This window comes from Haliaeetus albicilla, chromosome 5 (genome assembly GCF_947461875.1).
Source record: "Haliaeetus albicilla chromosome 5, bHalAlb1.1, whole genome shotgun sequence".
NCBI lineage: Eukaryota > Metazoa > Chordata > Aves > Accipitriformes > Accipitridae > Haliaeetus > Haliaeetus albicilla.
This window is the reverse complement of record NC_091487.1, coordinates 39,389,569-39,415,621: the sequence shown is the minus strand read 5'-3', so window position 1 is coordinate 39,415,621 and position 26,053 is coordinate 39,389,569. Positions and strand designations below refer to the sequence as shown.

Genomic DNA, 26,053 nt, shown 5'->3' with positions numbered 1-26,053 from the left:
TGATTTGTAGCTCTGACAATAGACAAGAGAACATATGCTCATATGCTTCTGTTAGCTCAGCTCTGGGGAGAAAACAGTGTAACGAAGAGAGTACACTGGTGATTCACCCTTCCTCTGAGCTAATCTCCCATCGCCTCTGTAGGCTGGTGTGGGCAACAGGGAGCTCTCGTGAGTGCTGCGTATACGGGAGTCTGGGCACGTGTAATCGCTGCAGATCTGGTGGCACTACTTGTGTGAGGATCCGCGTTGGCCCCAAAGCCCCAGCCAAATTCCTGTTCTTATTCCCTAATGCCCTTGCCAGTTCCACCTGGCTACGTTATAGGTTATTTCCTCACCAGTGATGGGGAGTTGCCAGAGGTAGCTATGAGCTGGCACAGGTTCACCACCACCGGCAGGCAAAACGGGGGAGTGAAGGGGAGCCCTCTGGAAGGAAAGAGAAGTCGTGAAGTTAGTTTTGCAGAGCTGCTGCTATTTATAAAACCTGGCTGGCGATAAAGGAAGGAGAAAGGCTGTGGGCAGGCCCTGTGAAGTCAGCCTGTCTTGGAGACACTGCCATGGTTGAATAGTGCCATACGTGTTCCCTAATCTGTCCACATATCACAACAGAAGCTTTCCATAGGATAAGGAGTGAGCATGAAAGTAGGGTAACAAGGTAATTTCATGGGCACAGTCTATTTATTTCCTGATCCCCCACCACAACTGCTACTGAAAACAGTTGCTGTAGGCACAGGTCTCTGGGCTGAACAGAGTTTGAGGTGGCCCCTTGCTGTGACAGAGGGAGCATCTGTCTCTGCGAAGCAAAAGAGAGGGTTTTTCCCCTCCCTACCTCTGCGGGACCACTTACAACCCCTTCCACTCCACAGGCTGCTAACTGCCTCAAAATCAGATAATGCCACAGGTTTCCCTTCATGTTCTTACCAAGTATCCATGAATTTACCTTCCTTCGACTGTAGCTGTGGGAGGAGCCAGGAGGGTGTCTAGTCTTTTCGTCACCTTCACCGAGGCAGCATCGGGGCTCTTGTTGGTGCGGTAGTATAGCCTGCAGCACTTAGTAACCGAGGAACTCCTAAGAAGATCAACTCAGCAATCTCTGGAAACCATCTCATACTAGCTGCAGCAATACTTAGTGCTGCTAATTGGTTATGCGAATCCATAAAGAGTATTAAGGAACCTGATAACTTACCACAGCCTCCCAAGAATCCCGTCTGGGTGGCACACTGGCCCACCACTGTTCCTCCTTATTTAAGTAACCGCTGCCCAAGCCTCTAAACTACTGTGCAGAGCAAGAAGTTTCACAGTAGAAACTTGGGAGGAGCATCAGTGTGCTTCAGGGTGCAGAAGGAAAGGTGAATAAATGAGCAGAGAAGAGTAGTTGTCAGCAGGTCCTGTGTGAATTTGGTTTGATTTCCCCTTTGCCCAGTGCACACCCTCCCCTTTTCCTTCTCCTGCCCCTTGAAAAAGAAAAGAGAAAGGGTATCATCAAGGGATTGAGCATAAAGAAAACCGTGCAGACAAAACCTCTGGAGATCTCATGGGAAGCATCACGAGAACACAGCCGCTCCTGGGCCTGCTGGGCTGTAGTTTGGGGAGAACATTACACAGATGAAACTTGCAGAGAAATTCTGGGAAAGCAAAACAGAGATGCACAGCTGAGGGGTTGCTCTGCACTCAAGATCCTCCTCGTCATCTTACAGGCTCCTGGGTTCACTAGCAAGCAAGAATAGCCAGACCTTTCCCTTCCTGTCAGTTCTGGAAACCAGCCATACCCTCTTCTTAATTTAAACAAAGACTTCTCCACCCTGTCCAAGCCACTTTTACCAACTGCAACAGTTAACATATATTTGGAAAAATTCTGCAGCCAGCATGTGTTTGTCTTCTCCTCACACTTTCAAAAATGATTGTGCTGGAGGAAGGAAGCCTCCCCCTCTTTTGCCCCCTCCAGCTGGAAAATCACCTCTAATCTTACTGCCTTTTTTCCTGCTGTGTATCCTGCCAATTAAAACTTTCTTGTTATGAACTGCAAATAATGTGGCTAAGCCTTTGGTCAGGTTTTTTCTAGTTCAATTCTCATTCTGCTCATGAACCTGGGTTTGGCTTGTATTTTGCATCCCATGATCAGCTCATCCCTCTCTCATTCCACCCTCAGTTCCTGCTTGCTGTCAGCTTTCTTACTGCCCTGCCTAACATCTGCCATTTTGTTCCTGCTGTTTTTGTGATAGGCAAATGGGCTCACTTCCCATTGCACTGGAGTCATTTTAGCCCTGCTGGTTACATGGAGGGGCTTGTGTTCATTCCCCTATGTGCTGCATGTTGAGGACATACACATATACCACCTTGCTTGTTTTGGCTTCCAGGGTGTGTATTCTCACATTGCCATTTGACTGCTCCACAGAAATATACCATCAATTTGTAGTGGACATGACCACCTCCAACAGAGTATCCTTCTCTGTCTCTCCAACGCCCTACAGCAATGGCCAGGTAACTTGGGTAGGATTGGGTGGCCTCTGCCCAAACTTCCACATCTGGCTAAGGACCACTCACTGGAAAAGGTGTGTAACTCTATTTAACTATGGATTCTGCAGGGTCTTTTTGTATACATAGACCTCTTTCTTGGGGGCTTGCTAGGTTCTCCCCTTTACAGCCAATCCTTATTGCATTCTTCTGTTTCCTCTTAAGGCAGTTCTTGGACAAAACCACAAGTTTCTCCCTTGGGTATTCTCAAATTGAGCAATGGCCAGGGGATAAACTTGCCCATGGTCTTTCAGGGCCTTGCTCCTCTAAAGCTGAAGAGCCCCGTGATGTGCTAGATGTCAAATATGCCTTCTCTTTCTTTCTGCAGAAGACAAAGCCTTTTAGGAAGTTTCCAAGGCTCGTCCCTTCTCCCCTGACACATGCAGTAGAAGTGGTGATGTGTCTGCACATCTTTCAAATTAGACTGCAAACTCTGCTGGGATGTTTGATACTACAATGCAGAGCTGGCTACTATGAGGAGAGTGCAGTCCACAGGAGCTCTGTTGGCTTTGGTGGCATTGCTGCTGTCTCTCTCAACACGCGGAGGGCCAACACCTGGAGTTTTGTTCATGTTTCAAGCTCTGTGTCACTGTGGAAACATACAGATGCTACGTAGCTGGCAAAACAGTCCCTGACTTCCCTCTTTGGTGTGAGTGTGCACTGTTTGCAGGTACTCTGAGTGTCAAGGTACGTAAGGACAACCATTTTCTGCAGAAAGTAGGTTGTTGTGTAGCACCTGGAGGCTCTCAGATCTTTTCCATACGCACATTCACAAACCCCTCTCTTTCCCCCACACTTCTCAGTGCTCCTGGAGTGAAAGAGGCCGAGGACTGAGGAGACTGTACTTTGGAGTCTGCTGTGCCCTTTTTATACTAATGTATACATGGGACTGATGCAGTGACAGTATGTCAGTGAAGCCGTTGCGAGGGCTAAACTGTTTCCAGACAAAGTGACAGCTCATGGACCTATGTCTCCAGTGACTGGAAAATGCCCTTTCTCTTACATTAAGGTCATGAGTAACAAGCCTGCCTCTGCTTGCCTGAGCTTTCCTGGGGCAGAGACTGTTTGTGTAGGTGGTGTCCTCTCCTCCTGCATGGCCTGCAGGACGAATCCTCATTTCACTCCTAGTGAAGAGTCACAGGCAGCTGTGGGATGAACTGTCATGAGCAATATGAAGTAGGGGGGAGTCACCTCTATTTGAATTTGCTGCGTGCTGTGATGTATTTAGGATATGAGGACCGCGTGTGCCCGAGAATCCGAATCTTCTTAGCTCTGTGTTTTATACAGTACCGGGTATACCTTACATGCACCCAAGCACACCTCTGCTTAACTTTTTTTTCTGGTCCAGTTAACAATCACCTACAGAATTTCTCTCATTTGTCCTCTTTGTCTTTAACTCAATTGTTGTCCTAGCAGCAGCTGTAGCCTCATTTATTGCTTAGACATGCACAATGGTAAGCAGAGGTGCTTGGTATTTCTGGCACAGATGTATGAACCATGGGCCATCTGAAGAAGGTGACTGTTCTGCCTCCAGGACGCAGCCCTTTCCTTCAGAGTAGCTGCGCACAGTGCTCCCAATTTTGGGAAGCAGCTGCTTTCCACCACCCACCTGAGGAAGATGAACTTCTGGTGCCATCCCAGGTAATATAAGTGTCACACAACTGATGTAGGTCCACCTTATCTCAGAGACTTATATGCCACTTTAAGATGTTCTCTTCCCCACCCCCAGTGTGGGCTGGATGCATCCCTGAACTAAAGAATACGACTTGAGTTTTTTCAGGGACAATGACAGAGATTTGCCTTTTCTCTTGATGTTTCTCTATCAACCCTTTCAAATTTTGGCTAGAGAAAAATGTGGCGAGATACCACAGCTGGAATGTGGGATGCCATAGCCAACTGTCTGCAGACACCACGTCTGCTGGGACCAAAGCACGCAGCACCTGGCTGAACTTTGTCTGTTCAGCTCTTTGTGTTTCAGTTTCCATGTTTCAGCTGAGGGCCAAGTGAAATATCTCACTTCACACTGACTACCATGGGATGAGAGCACTCATGTACATTCTGCAACTGGGAGCAGGTCCCTGTGGGCCACTGATGGGGCAGTCACACTGGAAATGTGTTTGTGGCACTTACTTACTGATCCCATTACTGGCAGTTTCAGAAAAGGACCCTTCAGCCAAGGAGCCTGAGCTCTTAGAAGCGATCAGTCTACTGGAGGAGGTGTAAACAGGCCCTATGGGCTGCTGAGATATAGGCTCCAAAGCTGTTGGTCCTGCCCTGCTTGTCAGCACCATGTTCTCCTACAAAAGAAAAAAACAGGACACAGGAAGCACCAACACAAGGTGGGAGAATCAAGACCTCAATCCAATGTACTAATAATACTTAGCACTGTACATCACTGTACTGTTACTTACAAACATTAACTAATACATCCTCACAACACCCCTGCGAGGTAGGGAAGTATTATTATCCCCCAGTGTACAGATGGGGAAACCGAGGCACAGAGAGGCTAAAAGTGACTTGCCCAAGATCACACAACAAGGCATTGGCAGAGCCAAGATAAGAACGGAGACGTCCCTTGTTCCCCACCCCATGCTGCCCCCCACTAGACAATGTTGTCTTGACACGGGGTACCCAAGAAGTCCCTTCGAAAAGCAATGCCTGGACTTGTTGCCTATTAATAATTTTTATTTGCCTTTAATGAATTATTTCACAGTTTTTCCCTCACACTGTACACCATGCTTTCATAGTCCGTTCAGTGTTCTGTGGTAGCCCACAGCCTTCTCCTCTGGCACCGGGACAGCTCTGCAGGGGGTTCATAGGGTGCTCTGTGCTTTCATTAAGAGGATGTTTAGAAACAGTTTTCACTGGCATTAGACTGGGAGCATGTGAGCTCTCACTGGAGACCAGTAACACACACTGGAGAAGCGGGCAGAGGGAACTGATGGTAAAAAGGCATTTGCTATCCCCTGTGAAACGACCAGTGGCTCTCTTGGTTTCTTAGCTCTTCCAAGCTCCAGTGATCACTCAGAGCAGAAACTGTTTGTCTCCAACTTGCCTGGTCAGGAACTTGTCGTTCTGGGGGTTGCTTCCCTAATAGGTAATAGGCAGTCAGCTCAGGACCAGAAAGGTCCCCCAGCATTGCCTACTCCAGGTGTGTGACACTGTCTTGGAACAAGGCTGGCTGTAGCCGTTGTGCTCTCCTGCCACGGGGAAGGGGTATTACCATGGTTGGCAAGCAGCCATATCCAGCGTCTAAGTCTCTTTTTTTTCAAAACTGGGATTCGATGAAGAGCAAGGGAGAGTGGATGGATGAGGGGATGAGGATGAGGCAGAGCAAACAGGAAAATCCACCAAATGAGCTTCTAGGAAGGAAATGTTCCCCCTTGGGCACTTCAGCTGAAGCAGCTTCATTTTCACAAGGCTTCTTTCTCTCTCTGGGAACATCTGCTGAGCTTCATCTCTGTCAGCTGGATATATCGTATGACATTGGTATCTGCAGGGAAAGAGCACACACATACACGTACGGTGGTTACAACTCCCTGTGGAAGACAGACACACTGCACCTTCATCCTTGGTGTCTCACTTGGGGAGCAACATGGCTCCAGCACTGCCTGCAGGAACGGTATCAGTTGGAAGGGGCTCTGAACCAAACCCTGCAGCTTTGGTTTGGGAGAACCTGGTCTGATTTGTGCTCGCCATCCCTGTTGCTCACGATCTTGCCTCAGCTAGTTTTTACCTTCTCTCTGATTACTCTTGGTCAGCACAGTTGAATTCACACAGTTTAAACTATCCAGGTCATTCTTGCCTGTTGTTGTGGCTGTTTGATTGGCTTCCTTTCCCTCAGTGCCTGCATGCAAGCCCCTAAAGGCATTTTGTGCACAGTTATGCTCTGCCTTTTCGCCCTCCTATTCCTTTTACAGCCTATTTCACTCTTCTCACATTTTTCCATGATGAGTTGAATTGGGAAGAGCATCCTTCACATTCTCTTTGTACCCTTGCTTTCCTCAAATTTCATATTTGGAAGTCCTTCCACCATGACACTATCTGCAATTTTGTCATATGCCGTATGCGGCATACTGCCTTGTCTGTCCTGTCTAATAAAGTTCCCAGGGGCAGAGAACCACTGACTTGTCCCTATAGAGAGCTGTGAGATCCCAGCCCTGTGCAGGTGATAAGCTGAGCCCTCTTTTTCCTTCCAGTATTTCAGGGCATCAACACAGCACAAAGAACATGTGAGTTTTGTTTTACCTCCTGGTCTCAGCAATGAGGAAACCTGTTAACCCTGAAGCACAGGTTGATCTAAATGAGTATGTGTCTCCAGACAGACCCCATGGTTCTGCAGTCACGGTCAATCCTTTCTCAAATCATGTTGACTTACTATCATGAGGGTGACTTCCCAGGCACATGGCACCTGCACAGTGACAAAAGCCATGTGGTATCAGAAGCAAGCAAGCAAAAAACCAGCCACTTTCACTTAGGTATTGATTGAAAAATGGTTCTTCGCTCACAGCCTTACTCAGCCAGCCAACGAGGGCCAGCTTAGTCCCTTTAAGTTATCAGATCCTCAGAAATCAATCTGAAGTGCACTGCAGACTACTGAGAGGGCAATCTTGTCCCCTCCTCATCCAAACAGCAATGTACTCCACACCAGCTAGGGAAATGAGAAGCGCTTGAGCTTTCAAAGAGGTGAACAAATTACTGGTAACACATCCAGCCCTAGCAAGTGTGGGTATTGCACCCACCAAAGCAGCTGTGGGTGCAAAGTTTCCTTTAAGCATGAGAAGGGGACATCTCTGCTGTGGCCTCAGCCAGACTGAAACAGTGGGCGATTGGTTTCCTTTCACGCAGAGCTCTGCACAAACATGCCACGGGGTAGCAGCGGGCTGTGGCAATGCCGTTGTGACTTCTCAAGCCGTCTCTGGTGAGGTGGGTCTCCCTCCTGAGTATTCTGCAGGTTCAACTGCACCATCCTTGTTAGTCCAGAGAGTGGGATTCAGTGATTAAAAGTTACTTGCCCCATTTGGGGCATTCCTCCAGAGCCAGTAAGTTCTGCTGTTGCTTGCGTTAGCCACGGTGCACCAGCATCCTGGGCTGTTCATGCATTAGCATTTCACACCAGCCCAGCAAATTTTAAGGCAGCTTTTTTGAAAACAGAAATTCAGGAGAGGCGGTAGCCCTTCATTTTAGGCCTAAAATAAAACCAGCCCACGTGGCAGGCAGGTGGCTAACCAGCTCCCAGCAGCGCAGAGGCAGGGCACGCAGCCCGGCCGGAGTCCTGCTGCGCTGCCTGCACCTCACCGCGATCTGTCTGCTCCGTGCCCCTCCACGCTTCGATGGGCTACGGTCCGGGCACACGTCCCCGCTGCTGAGGTCCACGCTTGGAACGCCTGCCTGGTGCAGGTGATAAGCGATAACTGCGTAGGCGTGTTAGGAAATCACACCTGCCTGGGCCCGCGGGGACCCCGTGCCTGGCTGACGGGCGGAGGTGGGTTCCGTGCATTAATTGGGTAACGAAGGGTTGCCAACTCCCTTTGGCTTGCGGGTAAGGTAGCTAGCTGCTGATGGCACAGCTTCACTCACCTGGGAGATTTCCACATGCCTGGGAAGCCGGGGGCAAAATAAGGTGTAGCCTGACAGAGGGTGGGAGATGCTCCCATCGTGAGCTAGTTATAAATCTCCCTGGCAGGATCTGGCATGCTTCGCTTCCTTTTTGAGGGCTACTATTTTACCAAAGAGAAATAACAAGAGCAGCACTCTGTTTACAGAAGTTGAGCCCTGTGTTTGTCAAGTCTTTTCCATCAAATAGTATTGCACCACACTAGCTCTGCCTGCAGAAGTATTTCAAAGCTACGTGTAAATGTTAATGAAGAGAAGACTCTCACCTCTCGGTGAGGAAGAAGTGATCCCCTTCTGCTGACGTGGAAATAACAGGTAAGGACAACTCAGATGAGGGGTTAGCCATACAAAGAGAGGCTGGCAAAGCTGCAATGGGAACACGTCTCCTGGCTCTTAGGACCATGCCAGTGTCCTTGTGCAGACTGGCCTCCTGCCTTTTTAAAGGTCATTTCTGTTTCTCCCTGTGGCTTCAGAGCCCAGTTGCTTATCTGCTGCGCAGACACCGTGGCCTGGGTTTTTTTCCCAGGACTTCTGAGTTGCAGGGGTTCGGGAAGGCAGCTCCTGAGCTCAGCTGTGAGCCCACTCCACGCAGCATGGGAAATCTGGCTCGTACGTGCAGTCCACGTGCTGTCTGAACGTGAGCTTTCAGCGCAGGGCCAGCAGAGACTAACTGCAGGTATTTGATATTACCAGGCCAGCTGATGGTCCAGTCTCTGTCTCAGTCAGTACATACCTCGCCGATGTGGGCTCGCCAGTGGGAAAGAGCTGAAGAAGGCTTGAAGGTAAGGTGTATGTTTGGCTGCCGACCCTGCACCAGCCCTTGGACACAGAGTTCAGGGAGGGCTGCACGTATGCTTTGCACAGCTTAACAGCAGCTTCCCTCTCCCTGAGTAAGGACGGTTATACAATTATCTTGTGTTATTTCCATCTGCTTTTCTGATTTTTTTTTTTTTTTGTTTGGAGGTAGCATAGGAAATCAGGCCAAACCCAACCCTCACCCTTGACAGGCAGTAAATAGCCATGAGGGATTTGCTGTGCTGACAGCCCTTTAGAACAGTAAAACCCCTTGCTAGCTAATTCCTCTCTACCATTTTAAAATCTCCCCCACCAAAGAGAATAACTGCCAGTGATTTGTGCCAAAACCATTCCTTATTAGGAAAAAAAGAACATACAGAACACGACTGTAATAATAACCAACTGCTTTTACCAGTGATCCTAGTGAAATCTCAGATAAAGGAAAACAACTGTGTTTTGCAGATGGAGACACTGAAAGTGGAGACACAGACTTACTCCAGGTCACATAATAATTCTCGATAGTGTTACCTGATTCCTACTGCTGTGTTTTAACAGCCACATCCTTTCTTACTGTATGTATTCATTTCTTTCCCCCTGAATACCCTTCAAGTTTTCCCTAATCATAAATAAAACAGTGGAATAATGGCCTTGAATGGACTAACAATAACAGGGAAGAGTCTCTGATGCAGAACTGAAGGCCAGAACTGGTTTTTGTATACATTAAGGGCCTTTGGGGACACTTTCTGATATGTTTTTGCAGCAAGCTGTGGTATTTGAAGCTGATGCTGTTGAATAAATTAGTATTTATTTCAAGAAGCAATAAGGGATACCAAATAAATAGTATCACGGGGGGTGAGGGGGGGGGCACAGAAATACGTATTTAAAAAACAAAAGCAAAGTGGTTCAGCTAAAAGGGTTTTGTCACATCTGAGCCTAGTCAGAACCTCAAGGTTAGGATAACTTCTTATTTTCCACTGTTTTTCTCTTGCATAGGCTTTTCCATTTTCTGGTTCTGGCAAGGGCTGAAAGCAGAAGGGCACGCTGTAAACTAAAATAGGCTAAACTGAGCTTTTAAGCACATTTGCTCAGGGAGTGTGGGGTGCACAGCTGTGCTGTCAGACTGCCTGGAGCCTGTGGCCAAGCGTGGCAGATGGGACCAGGCACCCTTATGGGAGGTGGAAGAGGAAGGCGATCCCAGCACAGCCCTAAGCCCACCCTCCCTGGTGCTCCCCCAGGGCACAGCCACCGCAGGAGCCCTGCAGGGCCAGTGCCTGTGGGTAATCAAGCACAGCCAGCTCCGACGGCCTCCCCTGCCTCCTCTAGTTCCATGAACATCAGCTCCGCCGCGCTCTGCCAGGACCCAGGCTCACTCCTGTTTCACACCCTGTTCTCGCTCTTCCCTCTTGGGTTCAGGTAGAAGAGCTGCTCTGTGAGGTTTTCTTTGCACGTGGCTTCTGTTTTGCTTTCTTGTGAGCCTTTAATTTTTCTTTGAGTATTACAGAATTCCTTTCTTTTAACGGAAATGGTTTAAACCATAGTGTGGTTTTGTCTCATTAGTACTATTTGAAAAATAAAAGCACCATCTCTGCGTCATGGCTTTCTACCTCCCTTCTGAGGTTGGGGAGGTTAGCATAAAGGTGGTTGATCTGGCAAGGCTAAGTTGTTTGAATACGTAATTTCTTTGCTGTCCCAAAATGAATTGTTGGGTTTTGACACATGGATGACAGACATTTTGGCTGATTTAATGGCAAAAGTTGAAGCATCCTGATGAATGCTTGGTGAGTAAGTGTCTGTCTCTTTGATCAAAGTAGAATACTAATTCTTTACTGAGATGGTGGAAGGCATGGCTATTGAGGATTACAAATAGTCTCCTGGCTTTGCTAAGGGGAAGAAGCTTTTTCTCCAAGAGTCAGAAAATGTCATGGTCGGGATACACTCTTCCCCATCCCACTTTCTTCTTCAAAAATAAACTAGGGAGGGCAGGATCCCCTCCACGCAGATGGCATTCCAGCAATACTGTCGTCATCTAGCTTGTGCTGCAGCTTTGACAGTGGTTTATCTTTGGGCACTGCAACCTTGCTGCACTACGGGAGGGTGCTTGAAGGGGAGTACAGCTAAGCATACAGTGAGTCATGCTCATCCCTGTGGAAATCAAGTCAGGGACAGACTAAGTCTTGGGAAAAGAAATGCAAAAGGGCTCAATGCGAAGCCACGTCCCCGCTGCCCCCCATACCTGTCGGCTGGCGGGATCTTGCCTCTTTCAGGTAGTAGAGGGCCTTGTTGAAGTCACCCAGGTGGTAAAATGCCACTCCCGATCGATAGAGCGCCTTGAAGTTCTCGCCTTCTTTCTGAAGCACTTTGAGGCAGTACTCCTTGACTCGCTCGTAATTCACCAGCTCGGCCTGGAGCAGGCAGGCTGCAGGGGATGGGGATGATGGGGAGACAGACAGACAGACAGGAGAACATTAGTGCTGTATTTCTCCCTGCTCCTACAATCTGCATGGGGGAAGAGAGCGGCTTAGGTGAGGGAAATGACTCAGACCGGTGATTCAGGAAGGGTGCAGTCATATGGATTGTTTGCCAAACAAACACGATTGTTCGCAATTTAAATACCAATGCTTCTATTTTTGGCATTGTGAAGTGAAGGGATTGTGATTGTTCCTGGGGGGCCGGGGGAGAGAGTGCGAGAAGGTAAACATCCCTTGGCAGAGCGGGAACACGGTAGTCTCAGTCTCGTGGCAGCAACCGGCTTCGTTTGTAGTAAAACCGCTTCTCAGACTGAGGGCTGGAGCTCAGGAAAGCACAAAAAGGCAGTCAAACAGTTATCTGACAAGGAAAAAAGGAACTAAATTGGATCAAATTTTGTATTTGGCTTAATGCAAGGCTGTTAGATTTACAAATAATGTGTAATTGCCATTTATCCAGGAGGCCCTGTATGGAGTTTTGCTATAGGAACAACAAAGGGCTCTGCTCTGTTGGAATGTGCTGCTAGCAAACCAGAGGTACCTGGAGTTGTAGTACAGGGGACAAACATGCTATGCTATCTGCTTTCTGCAGAGTATTGCAACACGAGTTCATCCCGAGAGGTCAGCTCTGCTGACTTCCTAAAGGAAAACGTAAACACGGTGAAGAAACAGCATGCTGAGGACTCTGTGCGCTGAAGGACAATTGTTGCATAAATGTCAAGGAGCTGAAGAAAATCCCCGTAGTGAGCTTCCCACAACTGGGAGTGAAATGAAGGGGAAAGGGGGAGATCCCAGAGGCATGCTTTACAGCCCTGTTCGTGGCATACCGTAGTGCTTACTTGGGGGGGCTAAACTTCATTAGGGGTATTGGGCGTTAAGAATGGTTTGGGGAGCAGTGACAAGAATAGGACGTGGTGCAGTCACAGCCTTTGGGGAAATGAAGAAAGTTGTGCTGTCCACAAGCCCACCTGGTGCTGCGATCCAAGGCAACTTTGGGAATGACACAATTTGGGGAAGGGGGAAGGAAGGCAGGATGCTGCTGCGAGGACCAGTTCTGAGACTGGCAGTGTGAAGTGCCAGGGCATGGAGAGAAATTTCCCATGGCAGGTGGTGTTACTCAGTGTGTCTCTGGCAAGGAGGAGACTCGCTGCTCCTGCAAATCCCAGTCATCACAGCTCAGGAGTCACCAATGAACAGCCAGCCTGCACTTTTTGCATGGTAACTGCAGCCTGCAGCTGAGAGGATACGATGCTGGGTCAGGAATATGATATGGTTCTTGATCCCCCTCCCCTGCCCCCCTCAAGTAAGCCCCACTCTGTATCTCACTTCATGTTTCACGAGCAGGAGGTTGGCTAGATGACCTCCAGAGATTCCTTCCAACCTAAATTAGTCCCAGTTTACGATCGGTTAACACAGGCAGAATACGTTCCTAACCCAAATACACATTTAAAGCTTAAATAGCTAACTAGGAACAATTATCAACAGGCTTTTACCAGTAGAGAACTGATGGTACAGAAGTGGTGAGCAAGGACTGCAGAACTAGCCCCACTGCTGGTACGTTTGCTTGAGTGACGCAGTAATTACTAACGAGAGCTTTGTCCCATTTGCTTTAATGGTGGACTCTCAATATATTTGAACAGCTCCTGCCATTAAAGTGCACAGGTATTTCAAAGGCATCTGGTTGCTTGCTATTTGATTGCCAGTTAAAAACATGTATGTTTCTAAAAGCTTAGCAGCATTTCCTTATCCAGAATTTGTCCCTTCCTATTTGTCAAACATTGATTTTTCTCACTCTATTTCTAATGGAGCTTGAAGTGACTGTGCCTTGTTTTCCTATATTTTTCAAAGCTATTAAAAAGATGGCTGTGTAAATTTACTGCTGGCTTCAGAGCCCTGGAAACGGGATTGCTTTGTTTATCTGCTGACCAGTAGCACGTACAGCAGTGGCAGTCGCTTTCTGCACGCTGCCAATCTGATCCAGCCTTTCACGGTCTCTGAAACTGCCTTTCAGAGCAACTCAGGGGGTGGATTTCAGCCTCTCTGTTCATTTACTACTTGGTATTTCCAGTTAGTCATAGAAATGATTCTGTGAAAAATGACAGGCAGTCTATTCATGTATATTAACTCAGTAATTCCGTATTGGACTTGCTTCATGGATCGGTTTAAAAGAAAATAAAAAGTCTCCCACATCCTGCTAATTCATAAACCCAAATGGGCTTCCAGATATCCAGCTGGGTCCTTTCTGTGACTCGCGCTCACAGTGAAGATTCTGCAGGGCATCCCCACTAACCGTGCACGCAGCAGAGAGAAGTCGGTACCACATGGCTAGTAGGAGATATGCGTGTTTACCCGAACAAAGCGAGCAGATGGATGCGCAGGAAACAGTTCTGCTGGAAGAGTTGGCCATTTGGAGATCCAGCGCTGGAAGCGGCTGTTGGAAATGAACCTGGAGGGAGTATCTGCCTTATAAATATTTAGAGGTGCGTGCTTTCAGTTCTTGGTGCACTGAAATGATCTTAATGGACTGTGATTCAATGCAAATATTGAGGCTGCTAGTAATTCAGCTTTCAGAAATGGAAGAGACGTGGAATCCTTGTACTTCCTACCTAATTCAGTCAGGGGAGAATTGTTTTGAAAACGTGTTGTTTTCCTAAACAGACATGCGCATCTCTGGCTGGCAATGTTTGTTTACCACATCAAACACCCCATCACCCTCCTTTTCTGTTCCTAATAGGCCCCCGGTGAATCCTTCTGAGGAACAGAGCTCACTCAGAGGGACCGAATCCAGGGGTTTATCCAGCTCCTCCTCCTTTCTTGAAACTGAATGGGCTCGATCCTGCACGGCACCATCTCTAGTAGCTCTCTGGTGATTAGAAGGGTGCCCTTTACTTGCAGATGCAAACCTATAGTCACCCATTCCCTACAGGTCTCATTGCATTGTAATACAGCATCTGGTGGCTACATCTCTCCAGCTCAGGATGCAGGGTGTCCTGCTTCCCCGCAGCGTGCGATGGTTATCCATCATACTTGATTATCATTCTCAATTTGGCAGCTGATTTATTGTGTCAGCTTAGGCAGTAAGTAACTCCTAATTTTTAAAACCATGTATGTCACATGGTGATGAAGAATCCCTATCTGCTGTAAAATAAGCCGATTTGAAACTAATGTGCTATGGGGAGGTGACGAAGGTTAATGCTATTAGCTCCAGTGGAGGGGCCCTGTCCATCATGCTTCCCAACTGACTAGTGATTTTTGAAGCAAGGAAATAGGAAGTTTGGCTGTTTTTCTTCGTAACAGGAGTGTTAAGCCCAGATTTCTAAGTTTTAATTTGTGGACTCAATCTATGCCAGCCAGTTCCATGAGCTGCAACAATTTGAGAGGTGCAGTACAGACCTGGTACCAGTAGATAACTGTACCCTCAGAGCTAATTTGTTTGGCCCTGCTCAGCAGAAGGTTAGGCAAAGCAAAGATTAAGCACCTGTAGAGCCAAAATACATCTACTCCTTTAACCTTTACCAGTAGCTGTGGTTAGCAATGGTGGGAAGTTGTAACTAAAATCCCAGCAGTTGAGGGTTTTGGATTCTACTTTATTGCACCCTGAATTAATTTTGAATTCCAGAGTATCTTTCAGGAAGATATCTACGCTTGACAGGTGCCAGTGAGAAAGGATCCATGACAGCCCTTTTCTCCCAAAGGTTAATTACTTTAATTGTTTAAGAAACATCACTACGTTTCTATACTGATTTTTTTGTTTAGTTGCAATTACTAGCCACACTTTGCTACCCTGAAAAGCTTGTGTTTCCTTGATGCATTGGTATTCTGAGACTCTGATCAAGTCACCATTCCATCCTCTCTTTAATTGCCTGCATAAAGAAGTGCCTGGAGTCTCTTACTAAAAACCCCCATATTTTTCAGCTTTCCCCACTTTTATAGCTGCTCTCTGAGCCCTCAAAATGAAGTTCAACTGGAAGTGCTGTCAGTTAGCATCTTACCAGAGAAACCTCTTCTGTGTGAATACCTCTGCAGGTTATGCAAATAGCTCATTTTGGCCCAGACTTTTGGCTTCTAATTTTGGCTGAGCTAAGAACTAAGTCTGGAAGTAGGATGTACAGGTTTTAACATGGAGATTTTGAACAACAATATCAAGAGCCTCGCCTACCCGACAATTTTCACCAAAGGTTAAATCTGCATGCCAGAACTATCCTCCAGACACAGTTTATACCAGTGGCTAAATTCCCGCTGTAGGCAAGGCTCAAGACCTATCTGTGTTACAGAACACTTAAAGAGCGAGCCAAATTACTGTGCAAACAATGTTAGCATATCCCTACCCTGTGGCATGTTCCTTGGGCTCAGCACACTGTGTTAGTCATAACAGGAATTCCATTTGCTGTTGTTCTGGGAGATGAAAATGCCCTTGCCCTTCAGGAGTATCTTGGGTTGCAAGTTCATATTTCACGAACTCCTGTCTTGTTTGCAGTTTGCTATCACCCAGGTGAGCTGGTAGTGCTGCCTATTTTTAAGATTGCCTTGTGCCCTGTACGGTAGGAGAGAGTCCGCTGCTTATAATTTTGTTGGTCTTTTAAGTTTTGGGGATAAAATACTCTATGTGTGATGTCTGCCTTTGATGTCTGCTTTTGGAAAACATCAGCCAAGACTCTTCAGGTATTTCTGAAAAACAGGCTAGGGAAACATACCTTATTTCTTCCCTTGTTAAAGATCTCTGGTGACTGTCTTTAGATTTGTATCATGCCCTCTCATCGTTTGGCTTTGCAAACTGAAATCTGGCAGGTATCATTTGTGTCAAGCAGGTGCCTTCTGTTATCCCTGGGGTAACCTGTAGCTGGCCAACTGATAACCTTCTGAAAATAAAACCAGTATAGTACTGCATATAACCTTCTGAAAATAAAACCAGTATAGTTCTGCATATAGTACTCAGCAGAGTTGCTTTAGAATTTGGAACCCAAATCCTTTGAATATTCAGTCCACCCTAGGCACAATCCGATCTAGAAAAAAGCGGGGATTTGGAAACTTAGAGAGCAAAAAATTCTCTTATTGGCTCACTGGTCACAGGAAGAAAGAGGAGCAGAAAGTGGAAACCAAGCTGAGAGGGGTTGTCTCGGTTATGTCAGAAAGACATGGAGACAGATGCTTGCAAGGGAAGGAGACCGGGGCTGAGGGCCACGTGGGGACAGAGGCACAGAACTTCTGGGGTGGTGAAAGGGATGTATGGGTGGGGAGTTGAGGTCTATTGAAGAGGGAAAGTCTCGGGGGAGAAGTGGAGTTAGGAGTCTGGGACAAGGTGCTAAGGATGTAGAGACGCAGTGCAGCTAGCCTGGGAACCAAGAGGAGCATTTATAGCAATGAAATCCCAGCAGAGGAAACCAGTCTCCCTAGCTGTGTATGGCAGCAGCTCCTCTAGCAGATCACTTAACCACAATCCCATTCTTGCTCTGAATCATCTTTTTTTCTGCTGGGTATACTCACCAAGGGATACTAACCTGCAGTGCTGAGAGCTAGTCCTTCCAAATACTCCCTGGAGACTGGAGCAGGTGTCCTATGCAAGGGCTAATAGTAAGTCACGTGGTTGAACCACTCCTGTATACCCATGCAAAAGGGTCTGAATCCAAATGACACTTGTTTTCCACCCCTTAGACTGAAAAAAACAGCCTGTATTGATTTGTTTGGTTGCAAATCAGAGGGAAGTAGCTAAACCCGTGACTGCTTAAACCTGAACTGGATGTTCCCTCTTTACTGTATTTATTCTTGACTCTACCACTGGAGTTTAAGAGCCTATGTGGATTATTACTCCTTAGCAAGTGCTAGGTACTCCAACCACTGCAAGCTCAATGTGTATTTCACAAACTGACAGTGTCATTCCCAGAAATAACCACAATTAAACTCTGCAAAATACTTCGCTTTCTGATGATCTCGCCCCAAGTATAGCAGCCAGCAGCTCACTTAAAATCTGTTTAAATTGCAGGAAGATGGTGCATATTCTTGCTCTGGTTCTACTCTGGAAAACATATGATTGATGCTTTGATATAACTGCTTCAGGGTTTTATTCAGACATTTGATTGAGACCTTTATATATCATTGAACAGGCTTTGTTCTCATATCTCTTTAAGACTTGAACTAATAGGGCAGACTAGGAGAGTCTCATATATCCGTTACTTCAGAAGGGTTGGCATCCTTCATGGTGATGTTCTTCCTCAGAAAAGAGAAAACATGATAGTAATAAGTTCTGGTTTGAGTTAAGTATTTGGGAAGAAAAATTATTGGAATATACCCCCCCCCCCAAACCCAACCCAACCCAAAACCAAACCAAACCAAAAAAAAAACCAACCAAGAAACAACCCAGGAGAGGTGGGGGGGGGGGAAATGTTTGTCTTGGAATAGACAGGAATCTTCTAACCATGCTACTAATGGAAGTATTACTAATCTCTGCATGCTGCAGTCTCTGTAAATGGGATTTACAAAAAGCACATGGAGCTTACAGTGTCCACTGGAAAAATTAAAAGGGATACCATTACTACATGAGACTGAAAAATTCAGCCATGTGTTAGTAATTTAAATTTTAATTAAATTCTAAAAGAAGTCAGGTAAAATGTGTCACAAAATTATGCTGAAAATGTAAAGGGTTATCTTAGATTAAAAGTCACGTTGGACTTAAACTACTGTAATTGTAATGTACAGCATAAAAAGACCTGGACTACCGGAATGCTTATCCAAATTTGTCTGAAGTTGAAGTTACTGATCCTGAGCATGCAGACTGCACAGGCTACGTGTGGATGGCACAGCCCAATTTTTAACCTATGTTTTAACCCGTGTTAAATTTTCAATCCAGATTGGCACTAAAAGGAGCCATATAACGTGTGGGAATGTAAGAAGCCTACACCAATGGAACAAAGCAGAGGTAGCACAGCATCTATATCTGCACTGAGCTCCATGTGTGCTGTGCCTTTCAGGAATGCAACCCAGCAGTCCTCAAAAGAGGATGTTTAAAGCATCTTTTTTTCAGAGCAATGCCACATGTGGTTTCACTACTAGGCTGAGACACTAATTAGGATCTGCAGTTTCCAAACAATCTTTTCCATGAAATATTTCTCTTCTTTCTCTATAGTCCAAGCTTGCAAACAAAGAGTATTTTCTGGCTTCTCACCAATAAAAAGCTAATTATAGACAGCCTGATAATGTCTGGCAATAATCTGATCAGCTGACTCCTAGTTCCTGGACAATCTTAATGGGATGAAAAGGGAATATCAGAATGACAGTACACCTTTCCAGCCAGTGGTTCTCATTTATTCCTCTGCAGGTACCAAAAAGGCCTAAACATGCCCGTATGTTTCTGCTTGTGGGGGAACGTGTGGAAAATTAAAATCCAAACTGTATGACAGGTTGTTTCACTCCGTAGGGAGGGATTAATGCTAAATGAGGTGTGGATCCACAAATGTTTGGAGAGCCCAAGGAGAGCCACCTCTTCCAAGCTGCCTTCCCCTTCTCCTCGGCCTGCCTCTCAATTTATAGAGAGATACCAGCTGTTCCTCCCCATCCTCCCTTCTTGGCCATGCTCTCCTTCCAATACATAGCATGGTCTCCTTCAGTTCTCTGCTGCTCCTGAGTCCTTCATACCTCTTCCAGAAGAAAGACCCTTACTTCACTGTTCCGATTAGCTTTTTTAGGAGAAAAAGAGACAGTAGTAGTGACTGAAGTATGCTGATCCTTCCACCATCGTGCACATGAAGAGGCACCCAGCAGCTCTCAGAGGAGCTGCTGAGCCTGTGTCAGACTTTTTGTGGCTGGCAGCCCACCCTAGGACTCTGCCTACTGCCATCCCTTGGAGTGCACAGGGCTGGTAACAAGGAGATAAATAACAGCTAATGTGAGCTGTCGGAACAAATCAGTTTAACTTCAGTCTGAGATGGGTGACCAATCTTGAGGATAAAGGAGAAACAGTAGATGTTATGTATCTTGGCTTTTACACTAGTCAAATGACAAATTTTAGTGACATTTTCTTAAGCAAATTGAAGGAGCACAGTCTAAATGAATAGACTTAACTCTGTTAACAAAGTGAAAGACAATATTAAGTAGGGTTCTGCACTGATCTGTCCTAGGCCCCATGGTATTTAGTATTGTCAATAAAGAGCTAAATGACAGACTGCAGACTGCCTCCTCAATTTGTAGATAACACCAAAATGTGAGAAGCTGGTGTATGTTTGAAGACAGGGTAGAATTCCAAAGGATCCCCACAAACTGGTGGTGTCCTGATAAAAAGAGGGTGCAGTTTGACAGGGGAAAGTTAAGGGTCCTACAGTTAGGCAGGAAAAAAAACCCCACTGTGTAAGTACAGCAGGGGAACAGTTGGTTGGAGAGCAATTCAGCTGAAAAGGATATGGGGAGTGAAGTGGATCACCAGCTAAAGTCAACAAGGCTATACTGTTAATGAAGAAAAATGCACACCAGCATGTATGAAAAGAAGCAGTTTGCAAGACAAGAGAGTACTGTGTCTCATTTTGGATGCCAATCTTGAAAGAAAATGTGGATGTAATACACAGGAGGATCCTGACAATAACAAGTGGTCCAGAGAAGACAGAAAATAAACCCTCAAGGAGACAGTAAGGGAAGATAGGCTAATAGTGTTCATATGTGTGAAAAGAAAACATCCCAAACCTTGTAATGCAAAGAAGGGTATAACCAGGATACGATCTGTTCTTCTTGTACTTGGGAAGTAAGAAGAGGGCTTATATTTCAGCTAGGAAGTACCTTCTAGCAGCGAAGAGAGCGAAGCATTGAAAGAGACTGCTTGGGGAAGTTGTGAAGGTTCCTAGCTTTGCAAGTGTTTAAGAACAGCTTAAGCAAATGTTACCTGGGATATGTCTTATTTGTACCTTTGTACCATGCATGGGTATGGATAGAAGACTCTTGTTCAGCTCTGCAGTCCCATTATTGATTGTCCTGTAACACTCAGAGCATGGAGGGTCCTCAGTTCTTGATGGCTGCCATTAGTACTAATTCCTATGAGAAGGTCCTCTTGGAGGATGTCAGAGCAACATCCTAGCCAGACATGTGAATAAGCACTTCAGTAACAGCAGGCATGAATGATTTCTGCCTTTGCCATGTGTTTATGTTCCCATATTGCAGAATTTTCTAATTTGCAAGAGTGCAGTTCTTTAGAAGTGTTCATTATTTCTAAATGATTCTTAAGCTACTTTAAGGCAAGTTTGTGGTGATTTATGCTTCTATTTTGTCACAAATCTGGTGATATAATGCTGCAGTTTTCCTTGAAAGGGCCAAAGCTTTGAAAAGCAAGGAATTTCAGCAAACTTTTCATCTGATCCTCATAGCTTCTGTTTTGAAAGAGTATTTTGACCTACCAGTTCCTGTAGTTACTGGTCCTTCAAATCAAAACCAGAGGCTTACGGTAATATTAAAGAAATAGTTAAAACCTAGATGCCAAGCAAACAGTAATTGTTTTCTGAAGCCAAAATCTGCCCCTAGCTGTGTACCAGCAAATCTTTATTCTACCAAAATAAAGAGCTTAAGGTGGAGATGATCTTCGTATTGCATCTTCTAATCTCCACGCCTTTGATCTTCCCAGCCAGGAGAGGTAGGAGCAAAGTCCTAGCAAAGCACTGGTAGAGCAAGAGCTTCAGTCAGCTTTTAACTACTAGATCATTTTGACTCTATAATATCCGTAAATACTAGCTCCTCCTGCAGCCACTTTAGAAGAGATGGAAGTCCCTTCTGTTTGTTTTTGCCAGGGCTGTTATTGTTGATCTGCCAGGTTAAACCCCCTGGAGGCTTCCTCCTCTATGACTTTATATTTAGCTAGTAATCTTTGACTTATCTTTATCTTTTAAATCAGTACTCATCTAGTCCAGTCAATACGACTTCAGATATGTTTGGCCTTCAGATCTACTGTTCCAGTTGCTATTTATTCCACCGCCTCTTCCTTGCTGTTTGCTTTTGTTCACCTTGTGTTGCTTTACTCTCTCACTGTGGCACCTTCTCTACATTGTACCCTTTCCTCCTCTGGCCTCCTCTTGCTATTGACAACCACTGGAGGAATCTGGTCTCTAGAGTCGTTTTCACAAGGGAAAAGTACATAGAACTTTATCAGAGAATAGCCACATCAGATGGTGACAACCATGTGGTAAGTGCCTGGAGTTCAACAGCAGTCCAACCCTAATGAGTGCTACCAAATATTTTATGATTCTTACCAGACTATATTACACAGTGACACTAAGTTCTTAATGGAATGGAGTTTTGGTTTTTTTTTTAAACCCATCTGAGACAAGGAGGGGATTTCTGTAAGTAGGGAGACGCTTTGGAGGAAGTGATGGATTTCAAGCTGCCTTCTCTACTGAAGGGTAAAGCATCCTTTGCTCATAGTGGTTCAAACAACTGACAGCAGTACTGTGAAATGCAGCTGGAACAGCTTGAAGGCTCTGAGATGAAGCCACTGACAGCTGTGCATGCCACGATTGCCTCAAGCCTGGCTTACTGCGGCATGTTCAATTTGGGATGAAAGCTAGCACTTTATCCTGTACCACAAAGGATGACGTGGCTGCGTAACATCTGTGCGCTGTGCCCTGTGGTGGCTCACAGTTCACCTCCCAGGACACGTGAAAGAGCTGACAATTGCAGAGTCCGCTAAGGGCTGGAGAGCCGGCTGTCTCCGGGGCCACCTCCTCGTGTATTCATACCATCTATAATTGATAGGGACTGAAATGCTTTTGGTTTTTCCTTGAACTCTCCGTAGCTGAAAAGACTCATCTGGCAAGATGGAGAGGTCAAATGGGGAGGAACATTTCCTTCATTAAAATAAGAACCCATTCACATGTTTTATCCAGGTCCAGTGTAGCCCAAAGCCTTTCCATTTTAATGATGTTTTGAAACAGAGAGAAACCTTTATGGCCTCTGTGGGAGGGATGGAGAGGAGAACAACTGACAGAGTCAAAGAGGCAGAGGATGCTCGAGTCAACTGTTTTCTAACTAACTGAAGAGAGAGAGGTATAAAACAAAGCTCTCAACCTTCTTTTCCTTAAAAATGCACTAAACAAACTTACAGAGAAGACTGGTTTGTCAGCAACAGAGCCAACTAATGCTGGCTGTGTCACCTGGCTGTGCTTTGACAGACAGCCTAAAGTGAGCTTAAGCATTACCCTTTTGTGTAGCTGGGCCTCTACTCTCCTTGCCTCTTCCCTGCCCTCCATTTATGCCATATAAACTTAGCACCATTGAGACATCAAATCTAGCTGGCCAACAGGTTTGAAAGTTATTGAGATGGGACTGACAAGCAGAGCACAGAAAACATACGTGCTTATGACTCATTTCCTTCGGAAATCAGGCTGAAAACGAATAAACTAAAGACCAGAGGGATGATTCAGTATATTATTTGCTTGAAAAAGTCAGGGTTTGAACTGTGCAGGAGCATAAGCCAGTATTCTAATAAGATGTCTTCTCTTTAATATAAGCTGTGGCAAAGTGCTTCAGGTAAAGATCTCGGATCATTCCCAAACCCTTCATAAACTACGTCTGTGCAATGTATTGCTGGCAGTGGAAGAATGAGGTAGGAGGGTGTGTCTGATTTGGAGCACGTGGAGGGTAACTTCCACCCCAAGTAGACAGTAGCTTGTTTTCAGGCATCTGGAATACTGGAATCGTTGTACTGAATCAGGCCAATAATACAATTCTCTATCTTGACTGTGCCTTTTCAGTTAAGCTAGGGAAGGTGAAGATATTGTGAAGAATTATGTGGTGGCTAAAGAAGCTGAAATGGGTTCTGCTGACAAGTATATTGGTCTGTAAATAGAGATCGCTAGTAGCATACCTCAGGAATTAATTTCAGAATTGAGCTTGTTTAGTGTTTTGTTAAGACCCCTATGTAAAAGTAGGAGTGCCCTACTGACTGTGAAGTTGGAAGGTACTGTCAAAAGGGATGAGGACGACAATGGGATATAAAAAGAACTACATGACCTGGTACACAGCAGTGAATTTATTTGGGATGGAAGTTGGTAATACAAAATTGAAGACCATGCTCTTTGGGACTAATAAGAATTTTTGCTAGAATTTGTGAGCTCATGAGCTGGAAACAACCAAAGAGGAAAAGGATGTGAATATGCTAGCTGATCACAGGATGACTGAGTCATTTATGTGACACGGCTGTGGACAGGGAAATGAAAATCTCGGGGAAGTTTATTCATAAATCCAAACCAGTTAGCAGTGGTTCTCAAGCATGAAAATGTAATATTTGCTTTACAGTTTTTATCCTATCTAATACAGCAGTGAACATTCTGATTAGTTATGTTTCTAAGCTTTCTTTTCTAACCTTATTAGGTTCTTTAACTCCATGACACCTTCTGGCACTGTACTCCAAGTTAATCAGCCCTGGGTTTTAAAAATTATTGTGTATTAATCTATTAATTCAATTTACCCCCCCACCCCATGAGCAAAGCTCCTGAGCTGCCTCAGTTTGAGCTCCATCACGCTAGTTAGAGAATGTATAAAGGAAAATGAATACATTTTCTTTGTACTTCCAATATAGGTGAGGGCCTTGTGCTGCTCTGGTTTCCTTGCAACATGAATGCACTACTGTGTCTTAAGCAATTAATCAGTGCAAAGCATTTAAGAGGATAGTAATCTAGGATTTGAATTATAGTAGTATTAAAAAAATATGGTGACTAAAGGAGCTGAGGCTTAACTCTGCACCACACTGTTTGATGAGAGAATCGTTGCTACAGGCATGGGGCAGAGATTCTGATTTGATTCTTTTTGAAGCACTAGACAACAAAAAAAGTGCCTTTGCACAACAATGGTTAGGGCTGACTTATGATGGTTTTCCAGAGCATCATAACAGACTCCTTCCCCCATCGTTCTGCTTCTGCAAGACCAGCTGGGTGGGGTGATGACCTCCCCGGGCAGCTCCTGTCTGGGAGAGGCTATGGCCATTCCATGGATTTGTTCTCTGGAAGCTGGATGAAACGTAATCTTTCTGGCCTCTCCCTCTTCGGAAGCAGGATTGGGCAGAGGAATGTGATTGCTCACAGCTTCTTCCCTGTAGTTGGTTGAGAGATCATTCTTTATATCATAAAGATGCTTTTCATATCAGGGTGAATTTGTGGATTAGATGGTGACTGTAGGGATAGCACAGCATACCGGAGGTAGATGTTTGTTAGTCACATCAGCCCAGGAACAGCCAAAGGAAGCACTAAAGGTCTGACATAACTTCTCAAGTCCCCGACGCTTCCTCTGCTTCTGGTTTGCTTCCGGGAGTAAATTTCCTCTCCCACACACTACACTGGGGAATGTGCAGGGCAAGGGTACCCCACTGCTTGTTTTGTATTCTCCTCTCCATCTGCTTCAGGTAGCAGTAAACAGCTCTGCTGCCTGGAGTCAAGTCTTCCAAGCTGGAAAAGACCTAAGATAAGCAGCATCCAGCTGCGCTGATCTGAAATCAGTCTTTGCATGTTAGGCTAAGCCTTACAGATGCATCAGACAGGTAGCAAATTTCCACCACTGCCTGATTAAGTTCTACCAAGAGGGCCGTGAACCCTCTTGCTTTACAGAATAAGGTGACTTACAGCAAGGTAGGTACCTCACTTGAGTTTCCTGAAGTTGAAAATGAGCTGTTCAGATGTCCCCGATGTGGCCAGGGCAGAGTAACACCAGAGCCGTGAAAACTGACAGCTGTAATCAGGCCATTACAGGAGCTTTGGAATCAAAATTTGAGGAATACTAGTTTGGTGGCTCTTTGCTGGCTGCCCCAGCGGCTCCCTTCCAGCAGCACCCAGGCAACTAGATCGACGGCTAGATTAGCAGAGTTTTGCTGCCTGCCACTCTGATATGAAAGGAGTTGCTGTTGCCATCGATGCAGAACAATCTACATGACAGCCCCCTAAACTGGCAGCAAGTAAATGCAATGGGCAGTGTTCCTACTAAAGAAAAGAAGGGAATACTGAGCAGTGGCTAGAAAAGTATTTGCTTTAGTAGGGCAGAGATTTGACCTGTCAAACATGGATGGGTTGGAGAAGGAAAAATGCTGTAGCCTTGCAACCAACAATCAGTGCCCTGTGTCCTGAAAGGCTTATGCAGCAATGTAAAGATGGTTGTTCTCTGCACCTAGGGACGTGTACAGAGATGCAGCTCCTGCCTTGTTGATGGTACATATGAACGAATAGGACAGAGATGTCATGATAGTCAGGAGCTTGGGACACAGGACTTGGCAGGCAATTTGGGTTCTTCGGCAAACAGATCCACAACTGCTGGAGGTGCAAACAGCAGGAGATTGCTTTTTTCCCCTGACTCCTGTCGGGAGGTTGTTGCAGAACCATTCAGGGGTGGTGACTAAGCCTAAGGCTTTCAAGATGAGCATGTGCTGCTGTGATGGGCAAAGTTGTGATCATGGCTACACAGGACAAGCATGTGTTAAAATTCATGCCCCTGATCAAAAGAGTTGGTAATTTTACCACGGGGAATGACCAAGGGTGCGAAGATAGATACAGAATATAGTCACGTGCTTGCACATGTACACGCTGTTGTAGAGATGTGCTCTTCCTTGTTACACATAAATCGGTAAGCAGCACCAACTGACTGGCTTTCTGTAGGTGTCACAGCAGAGATGGGCTTTGAGGGGAGCCAGGAAGGGAGAGAAGCTCCAACCTGCACTA

The 26,053-nt window shown here is 45.7% G+C and overlaps 1 protein-coding gene across 1 annotated transcript in view; it reads right to left on the bottom strand.

Annotated features, from left to right (window-relative positions):
• Window positions 1–4,846: 4,846 nt before the first annotated feature.
• Window positions 4,847–26,053, bottom strand: part of TTC9 (tetratricopeptide repeat domain 9) — a 29,315-nt gene continuing 8,108 nt past the window's right edge. Inside the window, exons 2-3 of the mRNA XM_069784255.1 lie at window positions 11,156–11,338; window positions 4,847–6,004 (exon numbers count right to left, since the gene is read on the bottom strand). Of these exons, the coding sequence (XP_069640356.1) occupies window positions 5,925–6,004; window positions 11,156–11,338 (263 nt within the window). The 3' untranslated portion in view covers window positions 4,847–5,924. The remainder of the gene's footprint in view (window positions 6,005–11,155; window positions 11,339–26,053) is intronic.